At 34.4% G+C, this 12,054-nt stretch overlaps 1 protein-coding gene across 3 annotated transcripts in view; it reads right to left on the bottom strand.

Annotated features, from left to right (window-relative positions):
- Nucleotides 1-790: 790 nt before the first annotated feature.
- Nucleotides 791-12,054, bottom strand: part of LOC132344515 (gamma-taxilin-like) — a 102,636-nt gene continuing 91,372 nt past the window's right edge. The window contains exons 6-10 of one of the 3 annotated variants that reach the window (XM_059884149.1): nucleotides 9,747-9,866; nucleotides 8,126-8,215; nucleotides 5,937-6,029; nucleotides 3,912-4,007; nucleotides 791-3,242 (exon numbers count right to left, since the gene is read on the bottom strand). In XM_059884149.1, the coding sequence (XP_059740132.1) occupies nucleotides 3,105-3,242; nucleotides 3,912-4,007; nucleotides 5,937-6,029; nucleotides 8,126-8,215; nucleotides 9,747-9,866 (537 nt within the window). In that variant the 3' untranslated portion in view covers nucleotides 791-3,104. The remainder of the gene's footprint in view (nucleotides 3,243-3,911; nucleotides 4,008-5,936; nucleotides 6,030-8,125; nucleotides 8,216-9,746; nucleotides 9,867-12,054) is intronic. The other 2 variants (XM_059884150.1, XM_059884151.1) reach the window with 2 other exon arrangements.

The following is a 12,054-nucleotide window of genomic DNA, read 5'->3' on the forward strand; positions in this document are numbered from 1 at the left end:
AAAAGCCCCTGTTGAAAATAAAGCTACGGGCCTTGCTCACCAAAGCTTGGTCTCCCCATGTCATTCTTTCTTTCACATTCTGGCTGAGTCTCCATCCGGAGGGCGGAGGCCCTCTACAACCATTTATTTGCCTGGGCTTTTAAGACCCACTCGAGAAGGTGCCTAAGATGGGGGCACTTTCTGCTATTCGAGAGGGCGCCTGTGGCCTCCATGGTCAGAGCTAACTTGATGTCACAGGTTATAATGATTTTCCACGTAAACCAAGCTACTCAGCCTCTTTTCTCCACTGAATTTTCCTACTGAGCTATCCTCATTCTATTACTCTTTATATCTCTGATGAATATTTAAATAAAGCCAGTGTAATCGCCAATGCCATCTCCCCTTCAAACTCCTTGGATCAGCCGGGGCTGGACCTTGGCACTACTCTAAAGATGCTTTCCTTTCTTTGATGTTGACCACTTTTAAAGTTTTTACTGAATTTGTTACAATATTGTTTCACTAACCAGGGATTGAACTGCCACCAGCTGCACTGGAAGGCAAAGTCTTAACCACTGTAATACAAGGGAAGTCCCCTAAAACACAAACTTTTAAAAGGAAAGAAACTAAGGTGCTAACAGAAGTTGGCTAAATAAACTGAGTTCTGCTGGTCCATTAGGGAGTAGTCTCCTTCACCCCAACTTACCTAAATGATGCTGTAATTACCTATGTTTCCAAGGGCAGAAAAATCATTTTACAGTTACCTTTGCAGCTGATCACTGTCACATGAAGTGTAAAGAATACACAGAGACTGTTACATTAGTCATCACAGATTTACTCTACCTTTAACAGAGCAGGTAAAATTCACATTTGTGAAATATCTACAAAACACCTTCAAAAAGCAAAGTGACTGCCTCATTAATCTTCTATCCTCAGAAAAAAATGTATGTTATAAAAACAGAGAAATGTATTTAGCAGTTTGTTTTTAGTAATTTTCTATTTACAGCTTGAAAGAGGTAGATACTTCAGCAGCACCTGAGAAATGTAAGGTGACAGTCAAACAAAAATACTGGGCTCCTAACCACAAAATGTCATCCTACGCAACTAAAAATATAATAGTCAATTAAGTTATTCTACACCGTTTTTTGTATACCTTGGTATCCACTGCCACTATAGATTTTACACTCTAAAAGATCCCTTAAAATGGTAAAGCAAGCACAATTTAATTCTATTGCAAATTTTCATCAGCCAACTAAAGTATTTTCAAACAAGGGTTGACGAATCAAAGGTGGTACAGTGACAGAGGGAAAACTTTTAAGAGAAACCAAATAAATCCCACAGAATTTACCTCTTTTCAATATCTATATTATTTCACACAATACCTAATATGTCTAGTATCCCCAACGTGTCTTAAACCCCGTCAACCACACTGAATTCAGCCCAAATTTTACCTTCCACAGAAACAAGTGACACAAAGAAGTGTGGCCGGCAACACAACTACCTTAACCTTAAATGTCAATATCTTATGAGTAGCAGGGTGCTAGTGAAATACCGTCAGGCATATTACTTTTAAAATCTTAATTTCTAGCACAAATCTTTATTTTTTCTCATAGAAATGGGTCCAGTGTTTTCATTTAGTAACTAAAGTGGTACTCGTTCGGTTGTGTCCAGTTCTTTGAAATCCCATGGACTGTAAGCCACCAGGCGCCTCTGTCCACAGAATTCTCCAGGCAAGAATACTGGAGTCGGTTGCCATGCCCTTCCCCAGGGGATCTTTCTGAACCAGGGACTGAACCTGCATCTCTTGCATCTCCTGCACTGGGAGGCATGGTTTTTTGAATGTCTGAGTCACCAGGGATGCCCTGGAGAAGGAGAAGCCAAGGAGAAGCCCTTTAGTAACTAAAGGAAGTACTATAAAAAAATCTGTTAAACAACTATATTTGGTTTTGTTAATTTTTGCAGATTTAACTAGTCAACTTTCATATACATTCTTTGCTTCCCTGTCCATAACCTTGATTATCAAGGTCAATGATGGAAATTCATAACTATTTCACATTATGGGCTCTTTCCTATGAGACAATTCAATTTTTAAGCCCTTTTATATCACAATATGACAGAAACATACAAGTAAGGTTATTTAGCTTCTCTACATCAAACTAATGAAGTAAAGAACAAAATTCAAACTTCAGAAATTTTCCCATTGTAAATGCGAACACCTAAATACTAGTTTTTTTTCCCTTCAAGCATCTGTTCCAATATAAAACTAAAAGAAATATACAAATATTTTTAAGTCTCATAAACTTTCAGCCTTTGTCCAGTAACTTGCCTGAATATAACGCTTTCTAAACAAATGGTATTTCATACACATATTCTGCTACAATTTTGAAGGAGTGAAAATCTGCAGTTATCTCAGTTTGTCAAGTGATGAAAATATTATCAAAAACTAATCTGAATCAAATATGCTTTGCTTGTTTCATATCCCATACTGCACTTTTATTTTCACCTGGCTTTTAAATGAGTTATTGGTCAAAACTAATCATCTTTACTATTTTCTCTCTTTTATATTAATGAACCAGAGTTTAAATTAGTATTGATTTCTACACAGATGAACCATTATCAGAATAATTCTCACTTTAATTCTGATAATTATATTCAAGGGCAGGGGATAAGACAATGAACATATAAACATATGTAATTAAAAGAACAAGGCAATGAGCACATGCATTCCAATAAAGGAAAAATAAGGCAAATGTATACAATAACGGAGTAGAAAATGTATACATCAAAAAAATGCAGACAGCTAAGCAGTCTCCTGTATCATATAGTCCAATAGCTAAGAAAATACATATATGGTAGAAAAATTAAGAAAAATTTCATCACAAAAGGAATAGAACTACTACATAAGAGTTATACACAAAATATATCTCTCAATACAGTGATCATACTTCATCTCAGTCAACAGAATCAATGCCCAGAAGAGATCCCATAAAAAGGGTCATTTGAACTGCACTGGACTCAACACCCAGTTTGCCTCCTGGAGCTCTTTTAGAGTGGGTGATCACCTCTTTCTGAGAATCAAGAGCAGAGCAGGGCTGTATTATAGGTGTTGCTAAATCTGCGTCTGATGCTTATACAGAGCGCTTCTCTTTCAGGACTTGCACCTTTTCATTCAGCTCATTTCTTTCCATCTGAAGAGCTCTGTACAGCTTCTCTAGTCGTTCCAGCTTTATCTGAAAGACCCTGTACTCTTTATCATGGACAGTTTTCTGGGAAAGAAAAGAAAATTTATGAAACCTTTATATGAAACACAAATTAGGTTACTGTGCACAAAACTAAGTAATCTCAATCAATCTGTAAACTAATTTTTATCATGTCTTGAATGTCACTACATAGTATTTTAAATAGTTATATTTATTCTCAAGTATGCTATGGGACAAAGCAAAACTTAGATACTTTACAGATGTCTACAACACAAAGTTGAGTTAACTAGTTAAGGCAAAAAGTTGTCTCTGTAAGACAACCTAAATTACTGCAGGAAAGAGAATGTATAATCAAAACTGCCGTAACTTAGCAAACTTACACAAGTTTTAACCTGCCTCAATACTGAAACAAGTCAGCATTTGCTATTCACTCATGTAAACCTAACAGAAGGCGATGGAACCCCACTCCAGTACTTTTGCCTGGAAAATCCCATAGATGGAGGAGCCTAGTGGGGCTGCAGTCCATGGGGTCACAAAGAGTCCAACACAACTGAGCGACTTCACTTTCACTTTCCACTTTCATGCACTGGAGAAGGAAATGGCAACCCACTCCAGTGTTCTTGCCTGGAGAATCCCAGGGACGGGGAGCCTGGTGGGCTGCCGTCTATGGGGTCGCACAGAGTCAGACACGACTGAAGTGACTTAGCAGCAGCAGCAGCATGTAAACCTTCTCACCTCTTCAGCCATTTCCAGAAGTATTTTATTATTATTTTCCCATTTGGTACACCACATTATCACTTCTTTTTCAAGGTTTTTCATTTTCTTTGTCATCTGTGAACCAACACAATTGTAAATTTAAATTCTAAACTGCTAGAGTCACCACAAAACCATTTTATAATGTTCTTCACATCATGCAGCAGGTTACTTCCATCAAGTAGTTGATAGCTATTATATCTTTATAAAAGTGGCTGCGATAGTTTGTCGCCAGCAGAACTCCCCTTTGGTGGAGCAATAGGAAACAAAGTTGAGAGTTGCACATTATGAGAAAAAAGAAATTTCATTTTATCAGTTTCACAAAGCAGCAGAATATGGATCTTTCGATACAACACTCTCAGCTCTAAGTTAGGATTGGAGTGCAATTCATTCCTGTTGGGAGGCAGCAAGAGATCATCTTTCTCTTAAAGTTGTAAAGGACTCTTAGAAGAATAGAGATTCTTTTTTGTTGTTGTGGTTGAGCTGCTAAGCCATGTCTAATTCTTTGTGATCCCAATATTTAAATTATTGAATTCTTACTTTTAATCTCCTCACAAACTCACAGGACTAATTTATTTCAAATTTTGTTAAAGATACAATGCTTCAAAACCTAAGATCTGATACTACAAAATCTTAGTTTTCAGAAGTTCAGAGTAAGATTTAGATACGCTAGTCATTCACCTTTGTTTCTAATATTATTTCACTATATCAGCTCTGTTCTAGACAGAGATACTGAATCTGGCATTGTTGAGGGAAACAGGGGTAAGATAGAGCTAGTGCCCTTTGTCTTGTCATTTTAATTATCCACAAAACCAGAGAAAATCTATGTATATGGCTTGAATGCTGACCTCTACAGCCACTAGCAGATGAGGAATGTGTTCCAGTCCAGAGGATTCTCGAGGAGGTAACAAAATTACAGTCTCCGTCTTAAAATTGTCCTTCATGATGAGCACACATATGCTGGAGTCCACATAACAGAGCCTCAACTGAGAGGTATGTCAGGCACAATCATCTACTGCTCATTCAATTCTCCATATTACTCAGTTTAAAAACACCTCAAGGTGGTAAACAGGACTTAACATGGCCAAGCACTGTCTAAATACAACAGTCAAAAATTTTCATTTTTAAGAATAAAAGAATAAAAAGGCATAGAAAGGTTAAACAACTTTTCTATGGTCTACCATAAATGACGTAAGAGTTACTGATACAAGAAATATGACTGACAGGTATGTGCTCCAAACCACTATGCCTGTAAGATTTAGTAATACTCTTAGTAATAATAATCTTTAGTAATAATCATGACTAATATCTATCAAATGCTTACAAAATGTCATGCCCTACTGTTACATTTTCTCCATTAAAAAAAAAAAAAATCCCAATTTTAAGGGGAAGTGGAAGACAGCTTGCTCCAGTCAATTTATACCATGCAATTAACAGATCTCAGTAATTTGAGAAAAAGGTAGATATCTTATATACTTTAAAACTACCCTTTAGCCATATTTTGAACTAGAATGACCTAAAACTTCTTTGTATGACATTTTAATTATTTTCTAAATTTTGCAGAGATGTCCTTCTATATTATACATACAGAGATAAAATTTAAGACTAAAAACATTCTAGGCATTAGCTAGGTCCTCATAAATAATCTATTGCAATAATCTATTGCAAACATAAATAATCTGTTGCAAATTGTTCATATATTACTGCTTTCCTTGGCTTCGATTTAAAAAAAATAATTTACAAATGTTCTGTGAAAGAACTGGGTGTGCTCATCTGAAGCATCTTTTTTAAAAATTGACTTTTAAGAACAATTTGTTCTCAGGATAAAAATCTACTTTTAAGAGTATTTGAGGTAATTTCTAAGCAAAATTTCTAAGTCAGGAGAGAATCTAAAAAGATAAAATTAAAATCATAACCAGACCAATGTAAACTCTGTCCAAATAGTAATTGCTTAAAATAATCTCTTACAAATTCAGTAGTGATATTCTACTGAAAATAGGTAAATACCTTTTCCATTTCCTGCCTGAAGGTTGTAAAGAGTTCATTGCTTTTTTCCATGGTAGTCTGGAATTCTTCAAATTTATCCATATAAAGAGAAAGCTATAGAAAAAAGTATCAAATATTATGAGTTTCAGATATGTGATATAAAATCCCAAAGACTATCAAAATAATATAATGTGGCTAAATATTAGTTACTTGCTATAAGCAATAAAAAGTGAGGACATATGCATAATAAATCTTCAGGCAGATACAATGGCTAAAATTCTTGTAACTCACTAAAATGCGCTGAGAAGAAAATTTGTTCGTTTAATTTAACTGTACGTATTTAAAATGTACAAACGTGGTAGCTCCATTCCATCAGTTACAAAATAAGCTACAATGTTATCACTATATATTTCATGTGACTGTAACAGGTCATGCACTAGCCTTCTACTTGTTTTTTAAAAAGGCCCTTGGAAAAAGATGACCCTTTTATAGGACAACTTATATAAATGCTTGCTATCAAGGCTATGTCTTTCCTTATACTAGGCAGGAAGATAAAACAGAAGTCAAAGAATAGTCTGGATGAAACAAAAAATTTAATGTGAGTATGGCTGAGAAAAAGATAATCTAAAAGAGGTAGAGACATCAATTTCAAAACTCACCCTCAAATAATTAACATCTAGCTGAGAAAACAATGGCTAAAGCATGTGCTTAGTTATTTTATGTGAATGAAGAAAAAACACTTCAGAGACCATGTAAATGTATTATCTTCAGGAAGAGGAAACAGAGGTCCAGAAAATTTGAGTGTTCTGCTAAAGAAAAGTAGAAAATAATAATAGATTGAGCCTAAGAGATAGCATTAGTGATGCTTTTCAAATATATCAAATAGAACTGGAAGGAGTCATGCAATGACACTTGACAGAGATTATAAGTTATAGCAGTTTTAGCCATGGTCCATTATAAAAAATGGAACATCCCAGTACTTTGTCCTACTTGAGTTCAATGCTGGCCAACTGTAAGTAGTTAGCAACTGGTAATTATCACAGAGTTGAAATTATGTGCCTAGATTACAAAACAGTAAAGACAATGAAATTATCAATAAGGGCTGAAAACTGACATAGTAAGAGCACACAATGAGCCCAACATTTGGGAAACAAAGCCACACTTAGGAAGCAGGTGACAATAAACAAAACAAACTAATGATTAGATAAGACTAGCCAAAGGGACATTAAGTCTCAGATAATATAAACTGCACTGTTAACATTATACAAGAACCAGAGATGCCCTGTGAGGTTGGTAAACAGTTCCTCTTGGTGATTTAACCTGCAGAACTTATCAATGACATCCACATTAAAGATCATGTCCTAAAGTAAATATAAACTCTTCATACATTCTTTATATCTACTCCTCCATTTGTATGAACCACTTAGTATATATGGCTAATAAATAAGGTACTTAAATCTGACAGTGGGAAATTCAACAGACCTCTAACATTTTCACTTTTTCATAACACCATTATAAAATATCCCCAAAGACTGCCCATGAAAATGCATGCATGCCAGTCTTAATATATTAGCGTATTTTAAAACTGAGAGTGCTTAAACAGTATAAAATGAAGTCCTAACAGGTAATGCATTTTTTTCAACAGACTATAATCAGTTTAATTTAAAAGAAAGTAAGTCATGCATATATCAAATAAATACCTAATTGCACCTATCAAAACTAGAGAGGCATTGCTAAAACTTTCAGAGATGGAAGGCACAATATTTCCTGTGTCTTTCCTTTAAAGCAAAGATGCAGCATCTGCTCTCTTTATTCCATACAAAGCAACCAACTTAAAGACACCAGAGGACAATGAAAAACAAGAATCCCAATTCCTTTTTAAAAAGAATAAATGCACAACATCACCTGGATGTGAAATTAACTCTACATATTTTAAAAAAAATGTACACTCTGCCTGTGTTGATTTCCTCATAGAACAAACTAAAAAGATACTGGTGAAAAATCTAGATAGTAGAAGGAAGACAATGAAAACAGTCTGATCAGACATACCAATTTGCGTAAGTACAGGACTTACAGAGAAAAACTCTACTCAAAACATGATAAATTAGTCACGTTATGTGAAGAGAAAAATTTCAAGAGGACAAAAGATCTGTTTTTCAGTTCAGTTCTGGCTGTGGGTGGGAACCAGGAGACTCAAAAATTTTGCTAACCTCTATTGTCGTTACCTGCTGTTTTAATTGTATTTCTTGCTGTTTCATTTCCTCATATTTGTGCCTTGATTCTGTGGCTTCTTTTAACAACTAGAAAAGAGAAACATTCTAGCAAAATACTAACAGTAATTACACATAGGACTAAAAAAATGTCAGAAAACCAAATACTATATATATAGCCTTTCCTTTCATTATTCTAGTAAGAATCATAGGTCAATCAATGAAACATCCTGTTATATTGTCAATTACCTCTATCCCAGATCTGTTAAACCCTCAATAATACCAAGGAAAGAGAAATCATCTATAAACCTCTTAAGGACAAAAAGCACCTAAGAGGAACACAAAGGTTTATAAAACTCTGGGTTAAATTGTTCTGTTAAAGGTGAAAATAATTAAGATATCTACACCTTGAAGTAAGAAACAGAGTAAGGAATCTTGATCTTATCTATTATCTAGACTGTTCAGAAAGCTCACCTACAGCTTGACAGGTAAGAAGAGGCAAGTAGACAGGCTATGTAGTAAAGCAATGAAAACACGACTGGGTTTCTTATTACCTTTTTGAAAAGTAGAACAGAGGAGCACATAGTTAGTGAACTATTGTTTTTAAGAAAATCATACAGTAAATTTGCATACTGGGCAATGTGAAATTCAATCCTTGAATTTCTGAATTAATGTCACACAAAATGCAAATTAGCCTTAACAGAGCCTTAAACCAACCAGAGACTAGGTTCACGTATGTACACATGTTGTTTATGTGCATGAAGGCTCCTAATTTATACTCCAAAGTGGAAATAGCAACTGTTTCTTCAGCTGTATAATGGATATTGTTTATGGGTTTTATAAGGTCCATGGTGTAAAAAAATGCACCTCTGTAAACCCTAGACTCACATTAAATATGAATTGTTAACATAAGGAAGAACACACAGGAAATGTTCATATACATATGTCACACCATGCTTACTTTTAGGGCTCAGCCTACTTGAACATAGAGCTAGATGAAACAGTTCACATTATTATAATCACTTTTCACTTTATTAATTTAACTTATGTAGTAAGCATATGTAATTTAATTTATGTATGATAAATATGAGACCTTCACTATGTTCATAATTAATGACAAACAAAATAATCCAAACAGATTCAGGGAACAGTAGCTTATGATTAGGAAATAAAGAATTCTCTTAAATTTCATCAGAAAGTTATATCGAGAGTAATTAAACAAATATTTACCTATTTAGAAAAAATGGAACAAAATGTAGGAGACCGATTTTTGGTGTGAAATTTAATTGCTCCTAGCTCTCAGGCCCAAATTTGCTGATAACTTGTACAAATCTTGAACCTGCTTATCACTATCTAAAAATCAATATAATATTCTAGACAGAAAAATCAAACATGTGCAGGTCTACTCACTGAACTTGGTGTAACAATTCATTTTTTTTAATATGGAAATTTCATCAGGAATAAAAAACAAAGATGTATTCTAACATTTCTCAATATAAAGTGTTAAAAAAAACAAATTACTTGTCCCAGTATCAATGTAAAATGCTGAATGAGTTTAAGAGTTTTAAATGGCTTTGTTAACAGTTTTGAAGAGACAATTGTTTTAAGAAATACAACTTACAAACTCTCTTTCTCTTCGATGTTTTTTATCAGCTTCCTTTATAAGTTGTGCTGTTTGCTGAAGTTTGGCATCCACAAGGTGCTGTTGCAATTCTTTGTGTTTGAACACTTTACCAATATGCTACAGAGAAAACAGAATTTCTTCTATCACTTAAGGAAAGGGGACAAACTAGTGAGGATATGTTAACACAAGATATGGTAACCTGCCCCTCTATCGCTCCTACCAACACTATGATACACAGTAACACTGGGTCTTTCTGTGTATGCTTGAAGATACATCTATTTACATCTCCTTGCAAACCATCCTAAGCTTATAGGAAAGATCCCCTGTGACTATTTCTGTATCCTTATGCCCTTATTCAAGGTGAACTATTCAGTAGTTTGTAGAATTTGTATTTCTACTCTATATTGAAAACTGGCTCAAACTTATCAAGAAAAAGACTGAAAATCACAGATTCTTAAACATTTTTCTCATTAAATTTTCTCAAGTTTCACAGTGTAGGTATTAGTACGTAGTAGCATAGCATATGGAGAAAGCAATGGCACCCCACTCCAGTACTCTTGCCTGGAAAATCCCATGGACGGAACAGCCTGGTAGGCTGCAGTCCATGGGGTTGTGAAGACTGACTTCACTTTCACTTTTCACTTTCATGCACTGGAGAAGGAAATGGCAACCCACTCCAGTGTTCTTGCCTGGAGAATCCCAGGGATGGGGGAGCCTAGTGGGCTGCCATCTATGGTGTCGCATGGAGTCGGACATGACTGAAGCGACTTAGCAGCAGCAGCAGCATATCATAATGGTAGGAAGTCAAATGCTCAGTGGAACATCTTGGACAAATTTTTTCCATTGATGAATCAGTTTTCTTACCTAAAAAGGTTGGTAACCACATCTACCTTGCAGAATTGCTGTAAAAATCAATGTAATGGTTGAAGTGAAGGACTTGGTAACTGGCACATTAGTGGACACTGGTAAGAGGTCATTATCATTTTCAACCTAAATTGTTAAGTGGTATTTATGTACAATAATATAATCAGAACATCCTTCTCAGATAGAGAAATAGTTAACTATCTTCGTCACAAGATCCCAGAAAAGAAAAAAGCAGATTTATAAAATGTAATTAAAAAAACTTTTCCTAAAGTTAAAAAAAATTTGAGGACTGTACAAAATCTGTCTTGAGTGGTAAATAGCTTACTTATTAAACTGTATCCTTCTTTACACAAAAGAAGAGGAAATTCAGTGATATCTCAAATAAGACTTACAAGTGATATGACTTGAACACACATTTTTCAAATTTTCTACATTAATAGCTAGACAAACATTATTAAGAATGAAACTTAAAAAGACTCCTCTTAAAAATTTGACTTGATAAAAATACTAAAAAAAGATTTACTGCATATGCTTAAGAACTGCATCTCCAACAAACAGAATGACAAGAGGAAAAAAAAAAGAAGAAAACCTATTAATTATAAAGGCATGAGATATCACAATCAATGAAATGTAGAAACCTTATCTGGATCTGACTCAAACAATCTTATATAGTGGGAGATGGAAAAATGTGAAGCTTAATATTTCATTAAGTGCTTATAAAATATTTAGGTACGAAATGGCATTGCTTTCTGCTTCAAAAAAGGGCTTGCCATTTCAAGATATGTTTTTAAATAGTAGAGTGGAATAATATGACATCTTGAATTTGCTTCAAAGTAGATATTTAAAGTTATTAGATGCAAATGTGAATAACTGGTGACGTTACTTTTAATTTTCAAATTATGAGAGTAAGAAAACTGTTAAAAGAAATAAAAAATGGTTGAAAGATACTAAAAATCTTAAAAATGGTTTCAAGTTTTATACATAAAACTATAAATTGAGACGATCTGAAATTTGATTGAAAACCGGACAAATCTTTCTTTTTGGTAGTAAAATAAAATTACCATTTTAACTGGACATATTTGCTCTTAGTTACCAGTTTTTATCTTTGTATCTTTGATACAAAGATGAAGCTTTTATAAGTTCATAACACATAAAGAAACAGGATTTTACTAGCTTAAAGCATATTAAAGTCAGGGCGTGCAGCCTTTGGAAAACTCAAAGCCTCCCATGATGCACATCTAACCTGTGAAAGTAACATAAGCAGGTTGTTAACAATTTGCTCTTTAATCTAGACAACACCCCACTTCCAGACTAGTTTGTAATTAGAATGACCAGGTTCTGCAGATTATTCCTATGATTCCGAAGATCATTCATATGAAGTTTTTATTTCATTGGATGTGCCAACAGTGGGTGATAGTTCTATTTTCTTCTCCTAAATACA

Source organism: Bos taurus, chromosome Y (assembly GCF_002263795.3).
Source record: "Bos taurus isolate L1 Dominette 01449 registration number 42190680 breed Hereford chromosome Y, ARS-UCD2.0, whole genome shotgun sequence".
NCBI lineage: Eukaryota > Metazoa > Chordata > Mammalia > Artiodactyla > Bovidae > Bos > Bos taurus.